General features: G+C 42.3%; 1 protein-coding gene across 6 annotated transcripts in view; it reads right to left on the minus strand.

Moving 5' to 3' along the window:
• reln (reelin) overlaps positions 1-20020 on the minus strand; it is a 90139-nt gene that overhangs the window by 21867 nt on the left and 48252 nt on the right. For all 6 annotated transcript variants that reach the window (XM_079346463.1, XM_079346462.1, XM_079346461.1 and 3 more), the window contains exons 5-22: positions 13600-13632; positions 13384-13462; positions 13169-13265; positions 11428-11479; positions 10119-10227; positions 9401-9641; positions 8961-9106; positions 6585-6736; positions 6274-6389; positions 5133-5341; positions 4492-4620; positions 4289-4398; positions 4083-4149; positions 3659-3892; positions 2483-2644; positions 1592-1828; positions 1257-1449; positions 359-471 (exon numbers count right to left, since the gene is read on the minus strand). In XM_079346463.1, the coding sequence (XP_079202589.1) occupies positions 359-471; positions 1257-1449; positions 1592-1828; positions 2483-2644; positions 3659-3892; positions 4083-4149; positions 4289-4398; positions 4492-4620; positions 5133-5341; positions 6274-6389; positions 6585-6736; positions 8961-9106; positions 9401-9641; positions 10119-10227; positions 11428-11479; positions 13169-13265; positions 13384-13462; positions 13600-13632 (2479 nt within the window). The remainder of the gene's footprint in view (positions 1-358; positions 472-1256; positions 1450-1591; positions 1829-2482; positions 2645-3658; positions 3893-4082; positions 4150-4288; positions 4399-4491; positions 4621-5132; positions 5342-6273; positions 6390-6584; positions 6737-8960; positions 9107-9400; positions 9642-10118; positions 10228-11427; positions 11480-13168; positions 13266-13383; positions 13463-13599; positions 13633-20020) is intronic.

A 20020-nucleotide genomic window follows, 5' to 3' on the forward strand; every position in this document is an offset into this window, starting at 1 on the left:
TAGGCTAAAGTGAACTGGCAGCTCTCCAGCTACCAGACCAATTTACAGACACGGTCCACACTGTGGCTTGAATCGGGGACCCTTCAATTCTCAACCAAAGTATCCACAGAGAAAACACAACTAAAATACAAGCAATCAAATTGGCAAGTCACTGAATAGTTATTAATCATTTTGCCTCCAAAATTCGCTTCGAGGATTTGGCTCCTGCAGTATTCCCAATCATGTACAAAGTGAGGATACTTCCTCAGGTTCTCTTTTTTAATGTTAAACATCAGAATGCATTTTGGTTGTATTACGGTACACAGAAAAAAGGTATTAAACTAAGATTAAATCATTGTAATGTGATTGTGTCACATACCATGTCTTCTGAGGCAGAGACAGAGTGATGCGTCTCCAGTCTTTGAATTCTGACGGGTGGTAGACACTGGGAGCTGTAAATTCAGAGCAGCTTGGCATGCCAGGCAGACAGGCCTATGAGACAGAAATTAGGATTTTATAAAAAAAAAAAAAAAAAAAAACTTTTTATTTAATATTGATTACATATAATTTGTACAATCTTTTGATTTAGTAGTGTTGGATTATTTCGGGGGAAGAGTTCTTCCTCAGAAAAACCGTCACCCTGCCCCACAGAGTACACATTCAAAAGACAACCCAGGATTATGTTATCTCTGACCTTGAGCACTGGAAGACAAGCAAGGATTAACAGGATAGGACATTTTGTGAGTTACATTCTGCACTTGCCAGATGACTGCAGATTCACACACACGGGAGAATTAGAGGAAATTCAATGATGGAGGAATCATTACAGCCTATTCAATTCCAAAAGCAATACAATCTTGGCAGATACTTTGCTGCTTTATGAATATTTATGAGCCAGTTGTGATCACAGGAAATCTTTGTTGAATCATGGAAGGATAATCTGCTTTCTGATTCAAGTATTGCCATGTATCCGCTAATAGCAGGACATTAAAAAAAAAGCAATTGCGATAATTTCTCATCAGAAAAAAAAAAAAAAAGTGCCACATTTAAAGACCGTCATTATTTACTCTCATTTACACACTCTAACTGAAGCTTTAATTGGTAAATTAATATTCATGATCATAAATAAATGATATTTTCCCTTGGGTCTCTCAAGGATAATTTCGACAAGTTTCAGTTTAAAAAAACGTGTGCTGCAGGCTGTGAAAACGGTATCTATTGGGTATTAATTATTCCTTAATATTGGAAACAAAGTTGATACTTTTTTATCTGCTTACCTCTTTCACCAAGTGCCAAGTGAGGCCGTGGTTGGTGGAGAACTCCAAGCGAACTTGAGTGTCAATGTGAGGGGAGGGTTCCCGACCACAGCCCATGACCAGTGAGAACTGGAGACTGTAGGAGGCTCCGATCTGCATTGACTGAGTTTCCACATAGCGGATACTCGAGCCAGGGCTGGGCTCACCGGAGAAACTAAAAGCACAGCATTGAGGAAAGGTGAACATCACAGTGTAAGTTGGATGCAGAAGTCTATGACTCACTTTCACTTCATAGAAACTAAAACCAAAGGCACAATGCCAAGTTAGAACTTGCATTGCTACTTGAGGTCTCCTACCTGAGGGTCCAGTCGTGCTGGCAGTAGGGCTGTACATGCCCGAGATAGAATCCAAGACTCTGGGTAACATCAAGCACGTTGCTAAAGTCGAGACTAATGGTGTTGAACAGCACAGAGGTCATGCTGATTTCATCCAGGGCCCACACATCGTGCCCACGACCGGAGTGGTACGGCTGCCACCAGCGGAACTGCACACCAAACTTGCGAGCGCCAGTTGGGAGCTCAACTGACACGATCCTGGTTGAGAGAAAGAGATGATTTACTCAACTCTATTGACATTACCTCTTTCCCTCATTACGACTGCAGAGTTTTAGTGACGGTACGATGGCAAACATTTTAGTTGGAATGAATCACACAAGCTGACTAAACTATTACTCAGATTTAAAGCCCACATTATCACACTCTGTTGTTCATTAATACCGTGCACTTGGGCATTTGTCAATAGATTCTTAAACCATACAAATAGTCATAATGACACAACAGTTCACACATAAAACATCTAGTGTCACTTGTTACGTCTTATACCTCAATCTGTCGTCAACACACCTCCTGTTTTTGTTCAAGCTGACCTTTTATCAAGCTGTTTTCTTTAAATAAACAGGGACAACCTGCGCTTACACCTGCAGGTTAGAGACTTTGGTTATACTTGTCCCTGTCTCACCCGCGCCTGTTGACCTTCCGAGTACTGATGAAGAGCTCTGAGACCCAGCCTGAACAGCTGGAGCCCAGTCCACTTTGTCTTCATTACACACATAGACGCCACTAACTGACTCGAGGGGTCCCAGTGGCTTACACCTCCAGCACACCATTAGCACCGCAAATGTGTGTGTTAATGGAGCTATAGTGTCTCTGAGGATTCATAAGCATTGAACCGATAAACCACGGAACTACCTTGGCTCGTGGAAGCCTTGGTAGGCGTAGTGCTGCAGCAGCGTCCAGGTGATGCCGTTGTCTGAGGAGTAATGAAGCAGGACACCCTCCCCTGGCTGGTCGGGGGCTGGACATGAGCTCAAGGTGCTGCGGCTGCCCAGGCGAAGGGTAAACTGTAGGTACCTGCAGAGAAAAGAAGCAAGAGGAGGGCGGAACAAAAGAGTCAGAACAAGTAGGGTTAGTTGTGGAGAGAGAAGCAGAGAGGAAGGTAGAACTTCGGAAAGACGTGTTGTTTAAAAAAATAAAAAAGAGAGAGAGAGAAGGGCAAGTTGATAAATGAGAAGAAATAGTGAGGTGACCAAGATCGTGGTCGTGAAATAGAGGTGACAGAGAGAGAGAGGTAAAAGGGTAGATAAACAGAGCGTCATGCAGAGCAGAGAGGTGGGAGGGAGGTGGCAGGATGATGGATGAGATGATTAAATGAATGAGGACAAAATTAGATGAGAGAAGGTGGAGGGAAAGAAAGAGTGAATGAGAGTCAGAGTTCATGTATTCATGTATCCATGTTAACAGTACATACTTCGCAATTTCTTCCTCTTACAAGTTCATTCATGTTTTGGCTAACACACTATCATCAATACTAATGTTATTTATTACAATTTCCATCATCTATCTTTGGCTGCCAGTCACCCCCCCAGCACTCTTTGTCCTTGTCTGATCTGTGCTTCCAATTGTGCTGCAGTTTCCTCTTCCAGACAGCTGTTCACTCAATCAGCCAGGAAACTGGCATTAAATATGGCCATCAGGTGGCACACAGAGAGCCGCAACAGGCATAATCAATCTAACACAGATGCCATATCTAACTTCATCACTCCCTCTCTATCTTTCCCCTTCACATTTTCATCCTCTCCTCTCATCTGCAGTCCTACCCATGATCACAATCCATCTCCCAGCATATATTATGATGGAAAGAGTTATTGATGAAAGAGGAGAATGGATAGGTGACTGGATGGAACAGTTGCAGAATAAATCAGAAGTCAAAAGTTTGGGTAACAAACTAATCCTAAAGTGGTGAAATCAGCAGACGCAGAATCTGTTTGTTAGCATGTATAATGTATAAGTGTTTGTGAATAGACCAAGTTTAAAAAAAAAAAAAATGTACATTCATCATCTGCTCCTTTTGGACGCTTTCATTACCTGGCCTGGGAACTGTCTAGTGGCGCAGTGACCAAGTGTCTCCTGCTGTCCCTGTTGAAAACAAGGGCCTTGCCGCTGGCCAGCACCCCACAGCCAAAGCTGACCTCAGCCCCGCGAAGAGAGGAAAAGCTGTGGTAGGAGGAGAGGCGTGGGCTGGAGAAACCCTCCGACAGAAAAGCCGGGAAGGTCTGGGAGGCAAGCTCACAGGCTGGACCACTGAAGCCTGGATCACACCTGGGAGCCGGAGAGAAGAGGTAGGAAGAGAAATGAAAAACAGTGAAGGGTATAAATGAGAAAAAGAAGTGGCCCATTAATAAATTATAACCATAAAACTAGGTGATTAATTTTGAATGGCGAATGGTACAGCGAGGCACATTATGTGGGACATTGGATTTATTTGGTTCAATAAAAAGAAGATCCTTACTTGCAGCCAGTGCGAGAACAATGTCCTCTCCCAGAGCAGAAACGAAGACATGCTGGACCCATATACACTAATGCAAAACACAGGATGTCCATTTCATTTCTCAGTAAAGCTTGTAGTTGTGCAAGAGAAGCTGTTGCATAGATAGCTGAACAGTAAGACAAATGTTTGTGACAGTGTATTTTAAAGAGGTTTTCAGGCTTACTAACCATTATCTATTGCCCACATGTTGCCCATTCCGGTGCCAGACTGTTTCCAGCGGAACCTTGTTGTCTCTGTCAGGGCAGCGTTTGGCAGAGGGATGGAGATTCTGGTCCACCTAAGGAAATGAAAAAAAAAATGTATGTACCAACACTGACATACAGTGAATACATGTAGAGTTACACACAAACAGATCCAGATTCATTCCTACCCGCTGTAGTTGTCGGAGGAGTATATGGTGCTGTGAGGTAGATGGGGTCCAGTGCAGAGCTCTGGCAGACACTCAGTGTGGAGCAGGGACCAGGAGCGACCCTGATTGGTGGAAAACTCCAGACTCACACTTTTGGAAGAAAACATCAACATATATAGTATCAGTGTCTGTATCAGAGAATACTTTGGAATGACAAAAGAATAAAACAAGAGTATCCGCAAGCCTTCTGAGATTTCACTGTACTGCTTGTGTCTTTATCCCCTGTGCGGTAAGACATTTGATCCAAAAGCAGCTTCCAATAACTCCAACTATTTTAAAACTTGAGGATCTTAATACACAGAAAAGAATATAACATGACCTACAGAAACTCCTTGAACTTATGTAACTTATTGCTGAGATATGAATTGAGTTCAGCTTTCTCTAGTGACTGCTGTTTGGAGGCATCAAACCCTTATGTTTTGTTTCCTGTGTGCACCTGTTCCCATTCTCAACATCAAAAAAAATAAGTCTGAGTTTATATTCATTTGGGGCGCCTCAGTTCGTATGGAGGTCTCCTTTGTTGCAGCCAACCTTATGATTTGACCTATAATGTCACAATATGTCCACATGAAAGCCTAACCTAGTTTTAAAATGTGTCACACCTGTTGGCAGGCTGGTAAGAGCCACAGCCCAGGTTGATGGAGAACTGAGCAACATGTGTGTGAGTTCCAGGCAGCACAGGTAGCAGCTGCATGAAGTCCACGGCCCACACGTGACGGTTGGCACCTCCGTGTGATCGCTGCTCCAGGCAGAACTGAGTGACTGGTGTTTGTAACTCAACGGGCAGCCCTATAGATACCACTGCAGGAGTCTGAGAAGGGAAAAGCAGAGGAATAATGAATAAAACAGACCAGACAAATATTGGAAAATAAGGGAGAGTAGCCAATGTTTTTGCAACACATTTCCCTGCAGCTCAAGATCAGATCTCCAAATTGCTTATTTTTTGTCCTACACGTCGAAAAGTAATGATCCCTTAACTGCTACAAAGATCACAAATGCATACTTTATATCTATCGTGAGACAGCAGCAACTGCTCATCATGGAAAACAGGCTAGGGAAATTTAAGTTTGACTTTTTTTAAGGAATAGATTAAATGATCAGCCACACAAAATGGGGGGACATGCACTCCAAGTATGAAAAATGTAAGAATGAGAAGGGAAATACTTCAGAGGCCTTTATCATACTTGTTATGATGGCTAAATCATTAAATGTGGCTTATTAATAGAGCCAAAATGTTATGACCTGTGAGGTTATCTTCAGGGCTTCCAAACAAACGTCATTTTGCAATTTAAAAAGCCCCAGATTCTTAATCCTTAACCCCTTGACGGCTGAATTTGTATTACAACTTTTTTTACATGTAAGTTGAGAAAGTTTATTTGAAATTAGCACATAAAATAGACATTACATAAAAATAGCACATACATAGCACATACATAGCACATCAAACGAATGTTGTTCTGTCTCCGACTGAACATCTAATGCTTGCATTAGGTTTCAAGGTATGTATTGAAAGTTCATCAACCCGCAACGGAGGAATACAGACGCTATTTTGGCTGCCTTTGGAGCGGAAGCGGTTTGATGCAAATTCGTGACAATGGGCGTCAAGGGGTTAAATCATTCAATGACACATAGAAATACATCATTCATGTCTGGGAATGGCAAACCAGTTGTTTAGCAATAAAGTTCATGTCTAAAAGACATGAATACGTTCTTTTACATAAAGATGTTGCGTACGTCTCTCACCCTGTAAGAAGAGTATGGAAGAGTGTCGAGCACCACACGCTCCCTCCGTCCTTCAGACCTTCCAAACACAATCACATCGTTCTCATGGGACTCCCCTGGATCACAGTCACCGCCACCTTCAAACAAACACACCCTTACTGATGCGTTCACTTCATATCACACACAAGTGGAAAACATCATCATAAATGAACCCTAAAGACTGAGGCTGTCTAGTTTTCAAAATATTAAATGAAGCTATTGTTGGTAACATCAGCGACAAATACACAATCATACATATCACAATGTTATTTTGGATGGAAGGTTTCCTCTACCCATGGTGAAGTGGAAGCGAAGGTTTCCATAAGATGTGGTGTCGAGGTATGGCGTGCACACCTTCCTCCTTCCCTCACTCTCAAACACCAGCGCTGAGCCCGACTCAATCTCTCCACACTGGGTCCCATAGACGGCTCCCTCAATGTCCCAGCTGCGAGAAAATAAAAGACAGGGAGGGCTAGTTTTTTGGATTTTTTTTTTTAAGATACATGATCATTTCAAACAATAAGTGGTGTAAGAGGTATTAAACAAATAAATAATTTTAAAGAAGCAAACATTCAAGCAAGCATTCTACACTTCACTCAAGTAGTTGGCGGCTCATTTTTTTCACAATCAGATCAAGTTTAAAAACAAGCATCACAGAGGAGTACATAATGCTGGAGAAGAAGGCTAAACTGGATTTAGTCTTTTAATTATCCTGTATGATTCATGTACAAATATTTATAAATATGTTTCCAGTAATAGCTCTATGTGAGATAAATGTGCTCAATGCCAAAACTGTTGGATGACACATCCCAAAACTTAGTAAAACCTGCACAGTCTGCTGTCAGTCAATGGCAAAGAAAAAGTAGATGAAATAGAAATTAATGATTGAAAATTAAAACACAAGTTATTGAATATGGCTTTAGTAGTATGTGTTTTACCAGTCCCCAAAATGAGTGTATAACACATTCCTCTGCAGGTTATTTGTATGCTGGAATACATGAAATGCCTGCTGCCACTTGCTGTTTAGAGTTTGTGTAACTACATTGACCATAAACTGTTTAGTTTGACAGGCTTTCAGCTCAGAGTAAAGTCTTTTGTAAAAAGCTTTCAGCTTGCAACAGAAAGGGGAAAGAAAGGAAACGCAGTCCAATGGATAAGCGTTTTGCTAACAGGAAATACTTTACCTTTGTTTACCTCATTATTTGAAACTTTGCCATGACACATCAAGTTCTTTTACAGAAAATTAAAAAAAAGCTAAATAGGTTCTCTTTAACCCTGAAATGTGACCTTAATAAGTATACATAAGCACAAGTGTTGACATGAAGTGCACACTTGTGTTTATAGATTGCCTCCTATCCCCAGCATCTTCTCCTGGAGTGTTGCTGAAGTCAGTAAGCACATGCCGTATTTCACACCTTGTCGGTAAACAAACTCACTATGCCTGGAAAATGGCATAAATCACCTGGAAGAGGACTTACATATACATCGTCACACACACACACACACACACACACACACACACACACACACACACACACACACACACACCTACACACACACGCAGACGCATATTTGAGCACAGTGGAGAGAGGATCCTCATTAGCACTGACAGAAGTTAACTCAGTATGTCATCTCTCTTTCTCCCTCCTGCATTCTTCTAGCCCCCCTCCCCTTCTCCCCCCTGTTCCTTTATATTTTGCACCATGCAGAATATAAGCAGCTTCTGTCAAAGCCAATGTTGACTAAAATGACACTACAAGCAGGGTGTAGAATTTACACCAACAAAACTTTCTCCTACCTACCACACTCATGTGTTAGCCCATGACACCTCATGGGTGAGCGTTAGCATGCAATGCAGCATAATGGCATGCAGCTGAAAGCTGTGAGGGCGCAGCCTCCTCGTAGAAACAAACCTCTGCTTAAGGCCCCTCTCATGTATGAAAAATTGTGCTGACAAACCTGGTGCACGAGTGCTGTTAATTAATCTCTGGCAGCAACACTATTGATCATCTCTGCTCTTTCATCTCCCGACCCCTTGCAGTGCTCTTGACAGCGTTTCCTTGCTGTCTGCGGTCCACTGTGGGTTTTTGTGTATGTGTCTAACCCTGAACAGATGGAGTGCTGTCTATGTAGCAGTCAGAGGTATGGCATTAACCTGTGTAAGCCTGCAGGCCTGACTTAAACTTGTGCAACCTGCTGCTTGTCGCACCACGACATATAACAAGTGACAGATGACTCTACATCCATGATTATGTTTTACATTCTTTTTGGTCCTTTTTTACGTTTGTCTTTTAAAATCATCAAAGATATTTGTTTAGGTCTGGTATAACATTATGTTTTATACTTATAACTCTATTTCTATGGAACAAACTCCCCCTCAATATCAGGTCTGCCGAGCACATAAAACCTTTTATGAAAGCCCATAAACTACTCATTGGCCTTTTAACAATGTATTACTCCCATGTTTTTGTTTGTAATGTATTTTATTTTAATAGTCTTCCCCCTGTAATTTCTGAAATGTTTTGATACAATAAGTTTTATGTGCACTTATAAAGCACTTTGTCACAGCGTATATAAGAGGCAAAACAGAATAAAAGTTTACTTCCTAACTGGTTTAAGATTAAAGGATTTGGTTAAATTGAGGAGGTTGGGACCATTTCCTGACTTACTTTGAGGGGGCACTTTCAAAGTCTTCTTCCCAGTAGCTTCTTCCTTCCTCACGATGAAGGTCAATGTCTCTGGTGGAGGCAAAGCTGTGGCTAACTCCTTCACCCCCGTGGAAATACAGGGCGTTGCCCTCTGACTGACAGGCATGCTGTCCAATAGAAACACAGGTGTGAAATGTGCAATTAGTCAATGAGTTTCTTGCTAAAATAATGTGCTTATAACTTATCACTCCTTTCTTGTAAACATTTCTGAAATGATAATATGTATTGTGCTTTAACATGTACAATTCTGTCTCTCAATAAGAGCAAGTTTCTTAACAGATATGTTTGTTCTTTACACCTTCTATCATATTCCTAGATACAGGGCAACCAATCCTTTAAATGAAATAAACTTGTAAAGTGGAGATTTAACATCAATGTTCATTGCTTAGTTATCACTGTACCTTGACGGTAGCTCCAGGGAAGAAGAGCCAGTTGCCAGTATCTGGAGGGTCGAGATTGTCTTCCATGAGGGGCGCTTTGTGTGCAGCATTTACCAGCAGCACGTTGTCCAGACCCCAGCAGGACTCGTAGCCTTCAGGGCCCTGGGGGACCTCCTGAGACCAACGGAGACGGACACCATCAGTCCTGGATTTATGTGGCAAGGGAAGCAGGTGGACGACAGTGCTGCTGTTGGTAGGGGCTCTGGAGGAGAGGAACATTAAACAACATTAGTGTCTTGGCGAACACGTGGGCAGTGGCTCATGTATAATAAAGTGTTCCTTTTTAATGCATAAAAAAAAAATCATCTTTCGTCATTCAATTGAGGCTGAAATGGTCGAATATGCAGAGGAATTGTGTGCCTTAGTTTTGAAGTGACGCAAGAATGAAACAAAGGAACATTTCACTTTTGCTCTGCTTCAATACAAATGGATAACATGCACTTACGCCAGCTTATTGTAGTTAGACACATTATGAGTGTATTTATTTAGCAGAAGAGGGAGGGATAGAGGGATGGAAATCGGGGGGGGGGGGATGCAAACAGGAGAGGAATGACAAATTAAGAGGGGGAGGTGTGAATGAGGGAAAAAAAAAGAGAGAGAGGGCGGGTGTTCAGAACAGATGGATGGACTGTGGGAAGGATGAGGATGAAGGAAGAAGAGACGAGAGAAAGAGAGAGACCTGATCTTCTCCAGTGTGATCCAGTCATCAGAGGTGTTGGTGTTACCACTGAGGCTGTATGACACAGTGATGCTGGGGTCTGAGTAACTGAACCGGCAGGAACCTGAGCCTAGGGAATAGAAACACACACAGAGAACAGACACACAAGACTGTTAAAGCACTTCTGTTGATGGACAGCTAACAAACGCAGTTAGCTTGTTTCCTTTTAGAACTGTTCAATTCTATCAGTCGGGCAATGATCCTTGGTATACCCCTCGGCCTGACACGGTGGCTTCTTCTGACTGATTACTCCCACATTCCCTCACTTATCCAAGTGGAAAATTATGTTTAAGTGCGGTCGTGGTGGAAGTAAGAGATCAGCAGCTTAACAGGCCTGGCAGAAGGGGTTGGGCAGAGATGGTCAGAGGAGGAATGCTTGGTCTGTTGTTGGGTTCTTGTTTTGCCTGGGTCATGGTCGGGTCTTTTGGGTGTTAGTTTTTCACATTTGTCATGTTGTTGCTGTTGTTTGTGCTTGCTTTGTTCTTGTTTTTGATGATTTTCAAGCACTTTGTAAACCTGTGTTTTTAATGTTGCTAGATAAATAAAGTTATTATAGAAAGACACTTAAGTTAACACTAGTGTATGTTCATATATTTCTGCGGTACATTTTGTGGGATTATCATATTTTGGCAAACTTATAATGTGTGTTAGTGTGCATGCTTTGGGAGCTGGCAGGGTCAAAGGTGGCTAATGGAGAAAGCAGGTAAACCTCCATGTCCCAACCACCTGCCCCTCCAATCCCTGACTCCCCCCGCTTCTCCCACAATGCCTCATGGTGTGCAGTCAGTGTCCTGCCGTGCTGCTCCACTCCGACAAAGTACAGCTGTGCATCAACCTGCAACCACTTTGCTACACAGCTTCGGAGCTTCAAAAACGCACATAAATGTTGTAAATGAGAGTGAGGCCAGACAGAACGAAGGATGCAAGAAAAGAGCGCAAAAGAGAAGCACAGGAGGACCAAGGTCAGAGGGGTTGTCTCTGAGTATGCACTGTTATTTTTCTTCCTGCTGGTTCCCCTGAGAACTGGTGGATGCATGTAATTGACATGAAAAATAGAACACCTCTAAAAACTCTGCTATGGCCTTGTGGGTGTCTTTCCAGAATAGTTTAAATGATTCATTATTGTGATAGGAGAGAAAGAGTAAGAAACACACTATACAGTGTCTATCAGTTGAATCACTGACATGTAACAGGCCTATTTCCTGAGGATAGCCTATTACGCATGATACGTAGGCTCTGTTTGCAAAGCATGTAAGGATTTTATACTCACCCAGGGCAAACTGCAGGACGAAAGCAGTGCTGGTGTTGAGAGGTACAGTCGTCTGGGAAAGAAACACAAGGCAAAGTTTGAAATTATATCGACAGTTAACCCACTTTGAGATGTTTTTTTATTTAATTTGATGTGCAAAGAAAAGCTGTGTTCTGCTACGTTAAGCCTTTTCATGTGATCACATCTATCAATGGTTTCAAGTGTTTTGAACCATTTTGGGGAAATTTCTAATCACTGCAGGAGTGAGACAACCTTGTGTGTGTTGTATTCATGTGGAGGTATGTGTTTGTATGAGCAAAAGAGACAGAAAGACTTAGGAAAATGTAATAATAACTGCTCTGTATAGTTCAGTATTTGTCCACTTTGTTGCATTGGCAACCCTCTCTTCTATGCTTCTGGACGTGTACGCTTTTTGCACTTGACAGAAGAGCTGCCAGGCAGCTGCATCAGACATTTGGAGGACTGAGAGACAAAGAAAACGCTTATCAGAGAAGCACACCGAAAAATGTGATGCTAAACACTTCTCTGCTGCTGACTGCTTTAATCTTGTTTAACACAGTAAATAATCTGAAATCCACTTTGTAGACATAGAATGAAGGCATACATTTCTGATAATCATTGAGTTATTGTGCTGTGTTGTTTAATGTTTATAGTGTGTGAGTCACTTGTGGTCCATCTGTTTTTCATTTTATTTTCAAAACCGACATAATCCATACCATTTACAAGAGCTGACCTGCAGTGGACTGAAAAGTTAGTTTGAGCTAAAAAAAGAATGCACATACTCTGCAAACATACCTGAATGAGAGTTTTTGTTGTTTGTGTGGATGACTGTATGTGTGCACTTTAAGGTGAAGCTTTAATTTGGTTGTACAACTGTAGAATATGATATGTCTATCTATCTATCTATCTATCTATCTATTCTTTATATCTTTAAGTAGACATTAATAATTCACTGGCTCGTTGTAAACTCGCAAAAACTTTGACCAGTGTCTGTACTCGGTGGGAGTTTTATGAACCAATCATGCCTCCCTGTCTTCCTGCTCGCTCTCCACCCCATACATGCACGAGCCCACACACTCAAAACATGAGCTGATATTCGCTTGGCACAAGTGCATTTAAGTAAGGGGTGCAGCTTTTGAGGGAGCACATAGGGGAAGGGAGTGAGGGGTGGAGGGAATGCTACTTTCAAAATCATGCTAGTTTTCAAAAATGTTCAACCCTGCCTTTAAACTGAACTAAATGGGTCCTTTATTTGCACATTTAAGACTTGAACAGATTCAGCACAATGTTTTTTTCAAAATGGGAAATTAATTAAAATTATTTAATATTGGCTGTACGTAACTTTGTATTTAATTGTTTTTGTTTAGTCGAGATGAGCCCGTTGCATGCAGACAAACCAAACATTTGTCTCGTCTAAGACTGCTTTTTCTAAGTTGGTGCACATTGATTCTATTTTATTTTCACTTTTAAAGTTTCCAAAAAACAATGATTTTTATTGAATGTTTTTCCTGTTTTGATGCTAAAGGAGTGGTTTTGTTCAATAATTGATTTCCTACAGACAAGTTTTGGCTAAAAATAAGAAACCACTTTTTAGCTGTTCATTTGGCAAAACACTGGTTACTGCCAGTGTGCTGCAATTTACTCAAGTTGTGGTTGTGGCTCCACAGAAGTTGGTTTGAATGTATGTTCAATGAGCCATAAAATGTACAGTGGTCACAGTGTGGTTGAACATGGCACTTACCAGCTCTCGCTCTCCAAAGGGCTCACAGAATGTGACCGCCCTGCCATGCATCAGCACACCACACTGCTCTCCCACCTCACAGTTACTGCACTCAGACCTGCAAAGAAGAAAAGAGGTTTATCATGAAAGCAAATCATTTCATTTGGACAGCACGGAAGATTCAGATAGCCACCACACCCTTAAGCTACAAGAGCAGTCGTGACCTTTTCACCTACCAGATGCTCGGGTCCAGCTCCGCTTGGAGGTTGGAGTCGAAGTCGTCACGCAGCACAGCATGTTTCCCATGGAGCTCCACTAAACAAACACATACACCATATGCTCACAGTTAAACAAAACCTGTATGATATTATGTCTTATCGTGACTTAATTACTGTTGTGATTATTATATCAAAGGAAACGAAACAAAAGGAAAGCAGTTAGTGCTTACTCACCAAGACTAGGCCTCAATGGGGACTCTGTTGGAGCTGAAAGGAAACAAAATATTCTTAGTTACACAGCGGTGACATCTTGTATCGTACCTGTCTGAGCTTAACTTTTAGCTATTGTTCAGGGGCAGTTTGAAAACTGGAGAGGGGGATTTATGAACATTCATGTTAACACAAAACTAAAAGTTAATGTATAGACATCAGAGACTTTCTATATCTGTAATGTTTTGCTTTTTTAATTACATCAATAAATATTGTAAAAGTCAGTTAGTGCACTTGAATGAGCCCATTATTAAATCTTTTCGGAGTGAAACAAACTTTCTCGGTGTCCTGGCAGGCCATGGCTGCAGTCTCCAGGCTGCTGATGTTAATTCCTTTCAGTAATGAAAGGCCATGCGGCCATGATTAACGGTTCAATGCCAATTAACCGCCATCCTCCCCAGAGGCGATTGTGTGCTGTAATCTGTGGCCACTGCCTTGCTAACACACTCAACCATCAATCTCTCCCAGGGGAAACATAACTCTGAGAAGAGAGGGGAGGTGAATAGAGGGCTAGTGAGTGTTAGGACTTAATGAATCAAACATTGTTTAATAAAAAAAACCCACTCTGGCTCGAATCACTTAATCACTGAGAACACATTGCAGAAGTTAGACTTTAGCTAAATGACATAAAGTTGCAGATAGACACTTGGCCTTTAAAGATGGATGAAAACCAAATAATTCATGAAAACATTTGTAATAGATTAAACGGAGGGTGGGGGAGCAGCAGGTGAGTATTGAACTTAAGCACATCCACGCTGTATATTTAAGATTTATCCATTAAGAAATTCGTACCAATTTGCACATCTTTGTTTTCTATCGTTAGGACATTTTTCAGAGTTTATGCTCCAACCTATGTTGTAGATTTTAGTTTTACTTTTCATGAGTATTCAGTGTTGAGTGTCACAGAGGCTTTAACTTTAATCTCATTGTCATTCTTCAATCCCTCTCATCTTTTCTGTATTCTGCTCTGGGGCTGAGTTTTTATAAAGACAGCTTTCTTCCTGACAGAGAAGAATAATCTACCACTGTATTCTCCATCGCGGGATGAGCCTGCCTACCTGATAAAACATACGAAGATAACACAGTGAGGACTTATTCCAAAGTTTAATTTCAACTTACTTAAGACATTCTTTTGAATCATACAGCCGTACAACTATTTCCCCAAAGGCAGAGGCTCATATTTAAGAAAGCCCACCTCAAACCCCTTATAAACAACTGAACCCAAACCGAGTGAGGAGAGATTATAAAATATAGATTTCTCACTATCGTAATGGCTCTGCAAATGTCTTAACTTTGAGCTAAAGCTTCACTTTTGTTCACTGCCCTCATTTCTTCCCATTGGACCGATATTCTGGGCACTTGGAAATGGATTTAGTATTCACAGAGCGGTGGTAAAGTTTCATGCTGACTGTAGAAGTTGGAGTCTTAGTGGCTTGTGTGACAGAGCTGGATGGTTCAATGGCTGCGACTGCTGCTGCTGCTGCTGCTGCTCTGGTGGGCCTCGACGCTCAGCACCATAGCTGGAGCTCGACGATGGAGCCCATTAAAGGCAGATCAAAGGGCCATCTTCCTTCCGCTGCATCTCTCTCGCTCTCTTCCTGACTTACCCTCTAATCCTCCAATGTCTACTGATTTAAAACATGTTTAGAAAAGCTGTCAATCCCAGCATGGGCAGATCTCTTGTGCTTTTTTTTTTTGTTCCCATTCCAAATCACCCGAATATAAATGAAATATTTAGCTGATTTCTAGGTTTACATGACCACGTGTGTCTTACATATTCATCCTTAAAAGAGCATGTGCTAAAACCCAATTCCTAGTAATCCACCCTCTAAAGCTGACACGGTAATAAATGCTTGGTTGATATTCGGCTCTTTTCGGTCTTCTTCCCTCTCTCTCTTAAAACAGGCCCGTTTAAATCGCTCTGTGTCTCTGTCTAGGGAGACCACTTGGCTGGAGAAAGGCCAAAAGATTTTTTTTTTGTTTTGTTGGGGGGGGGGGGGGGGGATAATCCCTTCAAGCTTCCAAAAAGGCCTCATTTACAGTTTTCTTTGTCCATGCTTGATCACGCTCTCCTGCTGTCCCTCTCACTTGCTTTCTTTCACTATCTCTTTGCCTCCGCCCGTCCCCTCCATCCGCACCCATTCCGGCTCTCTCTGCCTCACCCTCAGCTCATCGGGAGCAGACAGTGGCGCTCATTGCACTTCGAATAATCCCCTCTCACTTTCTTAAAGACTTCAATTACTGCCTCCTCTATTCGAGGCTCATCTCTGCTAATGCCTGTATCTCCCTGGCCAGGGCTTATATTCTCGCAGGCATGCAGAGGGACATGCATGCACAACACACACACACACACACACACACACACACACACACACACACACAGACCAAAAAGTCCATGCGGGCGGGCTTCGCCTTCCACAGCTGACCAGCCCTTTGTGTTATTTTGCTGGTGCACACATACACACAGACATAAACAGGAGCAACAAAAAAAGAAGTAAAGTCTCAGTAAAAGCCCATCAGGACTGAAATCAAATGTGTGCTGATGAGCCGGGTTGGAGTGATCCGAGGGGGGGACTAAATGAGCGTAAGCTTTGGCAGACTCAGACATTTCGGCACAAAGAGCGCAGGGCACAAGTCATGTTTAATCTTCTCCCCCTTCTCAACATCTTCTCGCTCTAATCTTCTCTCTCTCTCTTTCCTCTCTACCCTGTAAACGGCACCCACCCCTTCCAATCTCCCTTGTTCTCCTCTCATTCGCTCCTTTTCCCTGTCTGACTCACATCCTGAAAGACGTGAATCCCGTTTGAAGTTGCATCGCCACCAACTAACTTATGGTTGCAATTACTGACTCACCAGGATGCAGTATGCTATTGTTTTTTAGCTTCTGCAATTACCAGAAAGAAATGCTTCTCCACGGTCAGAATGCAGCCACTTCGCTCGGCCCATTGAAAAACTCGGCCTTTGTGTGGGTTTCAATTGGCATCATTACAACAATCACAGGTGAGTGGAGAGCAAACCGTCAAAAGCAAAACTCACCGTAATTATCTTTTTTTCTGAGTTGCCTCTCTAGCTGTGTTTCTTAGCGAAAGCGGAACGTAAGGTAAAAGAAAAGACCATTTTTGTGACATAGTGAGAAGTATTTGAAAACATGTAGATTGACTTATTTTGCATGTTTTTTGGGTTTTTTTCTGGCTTTTTGTGTGCCTTTGTTGGCAAACATCTGATGGCTGTCAAAGAAACAAAGCTTCCTCTTCCATTAACCCTCCCCATGCTCTAAGTCAGGTAATTCCAAGACAAAAAACACATCGCAAAATAGCACAATTGATTATGCAGAAAATCACAAAAGATTAGAATGAGAAAAAAAAGGGGAACGCGTTGGGAGAGTGAGTCAGTGGGGATTATCAGGATTCTAGAGCGAAACATCGACTTCATAGTGGGATCTCAAGGTTTTATCTTGCTGGTGAGCGATGAAGAGCTGCAGACGAGCCAGCGTTCAGCCAGGCATGCTGGCTGGCAGGCTAGGAGGGTGGCGAGGAGGTGGAAAAGTGGAGGCCACCTGTCCCTCCTCTGATGCACTGTGATCAGGCGTCCCTCAGGGAGCAGTGGCCTCTTTGAGTTATATGTCCCTCTAATAATCCATCTGGGGTGCAGCGCACTCGACCAGGCCCATAAAGAGCTGATTTATCCCCTCACTGGAAATGAGAGGACCTGGCGATGCTGTGCAGAAAGCAGGAACTGCTGGCCCTGTTGTCAAGAGATAGAGCTGATGGACGGCCTGCAGCAGCATTCACAACCACTCCACCCGTTGGAGAAAAAGGCACCTTTTGCCAAGCCAACATCACCTCTCAACATTCACTGACTTTCATTTTTTTTCTGGGCTTAATGAGTTTTTTTATGGTCGCTTATTGGGATCGGAAGTGCCCTTCTGTTTCATCCTGCTGCACGGATACAGGGCTTAACAGTTTTGGCCAAAAATGATAATCACAATTATTTTTAAACAATACTGAAATCAAAGTTCTTAATCACGGTTATTCATTGATTTTACGTAGTGTATCATTTTCTTAAATATGTGTTCAACCACAGAGTCTTCACTGGGCAGAGCACCCCTCTATAATCATGTATAATCAGTTCAGCACGAGCATTGTGTATTTAAATGGGTTGCTGCAAGATTTGAATCAGACTTCTGTTACATACGTTTCTTTATTTAACACACTTTAAGTGTTTGAGTAAAGTAATGGGCTTTTGATCAAAACCAACCGAAAGGGACAGAGGGATGAATCTGATTGGACTGAAGCAGCATGCTGGCACAGCAGAAACAACTGTTAGAGCACATTGTCTGAGAACAGGCATTCGCCAAAAACTGCGAGACAGATGAATTAACACACGTGTGCCTACACTCATGCACACACTTGCAGCCTGTTCTTATGCTTCAAAACAGTTTTAGCTTCAGTCAGAGAGAAAAAAAAAACTTTTAGACAAACACTTCTCTGCCTGAACTTGGATGGGAAGCTTTTTGTTACTAAGAAGTAAAAGAGCTCGATGTCAGATGTTCCACTGTGAGTTAGAGGCTTATCTCCCCCTCCTTTTTTCCCTTTATCCTTTAATCTCTTATTTACATTAGAGTACCCATCTTTTTATCATGCCGACTTTAATTCACACTCAGTTTTTTACCTTCCCTCTCAATCTCCCTGGCTAATCTGCCCGTCTGCTCTAAAAGTCTCTCTTCTGGCTGATCACCTCCAATTGCCTTCTTACAGTATTTGAGCAGCCTGCCCTCCGTTTCTCTTCCTCCATCCCTTCCTTTCTTTTTTCTTTTTCCCCTGCTTCCCTCGCTCTCCTGCATGGATCATAACCCTACTTTAGATAGCTTTCATTTCTCCAGCTCTTCAAAGCTTGAGTCTTAAGCATATGAACTTCTAAAGTGGCTTGAGCCGGCCCTGTCTTTTATTCCACTTTGAATGCTAATGCCTTGATTTGAAGTAACTTTGCTCAGAGCACGCTGCACTCTCCTTGCCACTCTGCAGCTGAATTTGGGACAGTAGCCTGTTTGATCCTGCAGGAAGGAAAAAAGTCTGCAGGCCTCTTCCTCACCGGCTGGTAAGTCAGACATTGTACAGGGAACTAAAGCAATAAACATGATGCGTTTATTTTAACCTCGCCTTAAAAGTGATGAACCTTAGTTTGATCATTTCGTGGCTCCAGATAATCTTTATGTAATCTTTTTAAAGTAATGTTGAAATCTGGACAGCGGTTTGAACTTAAATGTTCGGAGTAAAACAAAAAGGAACTGATTGAGTGTAATTAGTTGAGCGGAGAAATTATTCTGCTCCGTCTCTGTTTGGAAAATTTACAAGAGAGCAAATGGATCATTTGAGTGAGTGTCCTCCATTCTCGTCTTTCTTCTGTCGCCTTTCGCCTTCTGCTGCTCACAGCATGTTCAGTTCTCATTTGTAATTTAGATATCCTGGCACAGTTCAGCAACCGTCACTTTGCGTTAATGGCAATTAAAAGGACTTCGCCTGCGACAAGGTCGGCAATCTTCTCTCTAGTTTGTATATTATGTTTAATCCCCCCGTTACCTTTACCAAACACTCAAATCTTGTGCAACCTATAACCTTCAACTTTCTCCGTTCATCCTGCCAACGTCGTCCTTTTGTCTGTCAAAACTCTTCTTTACCAATTAGAAAAGATTATTAATACAAATCAGTTAAAGCTCTACATCTCTCATCTATGTTCATTTTTACATTACCTTACTGCTTGTTCTGTTTTTGCTGCCAGACACATCTTGCCTCCTCTGAGCCCTTGTAAGGTCTAAATCTCTGCTTTTCAGCTTGTCTGTTGTCAGTGGATGTTTGGTAGTGCGATACCGCAGGGCTTTGGCACGAAATAACTTAGCGACTGTTGTTGGCTGCAGATAGGAAAGATTTGCAGAGGGGACAAGACTGGGGCAGTGTGTCAGTGGTGGTAAGAGGACAAGGTCTCAAGGCAAGGAGAAATGCCTGGTCCTTCTCTCTCTGTCGACCTTCCAGGCCAGACTGAGGGCTCTGCTCGTCTTTTCCAAGTGGCATGAAGCCATAAAGTTGAGAACTCTCTTCCTGGCATGTGCTAATACACCAGTTGTGCGACTGATGTGCTGACCAGCTCAGGGGCTTGCCTGTAAAGAAAAATCTTCAGGGACTCTCAGCAGAGTTAAAAAAATAAAATAAAATAAAGATAATAAAGAATCTGTTACTGAGAAGCAGTTAGCAGCAGTTAAAGTAGTCTAGTCCTCTACTTTAAGCATTAAAGTCAAATTTGATCAATAGGGAGGAGTTCTCGGGTGAGGAGGAGGCTTCTTTTCTGTAAACAAGCAATTATACACACTCAGCACGCAGGGGGGGCTGCA

Source organism: Symphodus melops (assembly GCF_947650265.1).
Source record: "Symphodus melops genome assembly, chromosome: 6".
Taxonomy (NCBI): Eukaryota; Metazoa; Chordata; class Actinopteri; order Labriformes; family Labridae; genus Symphodus; species Symphodus melops.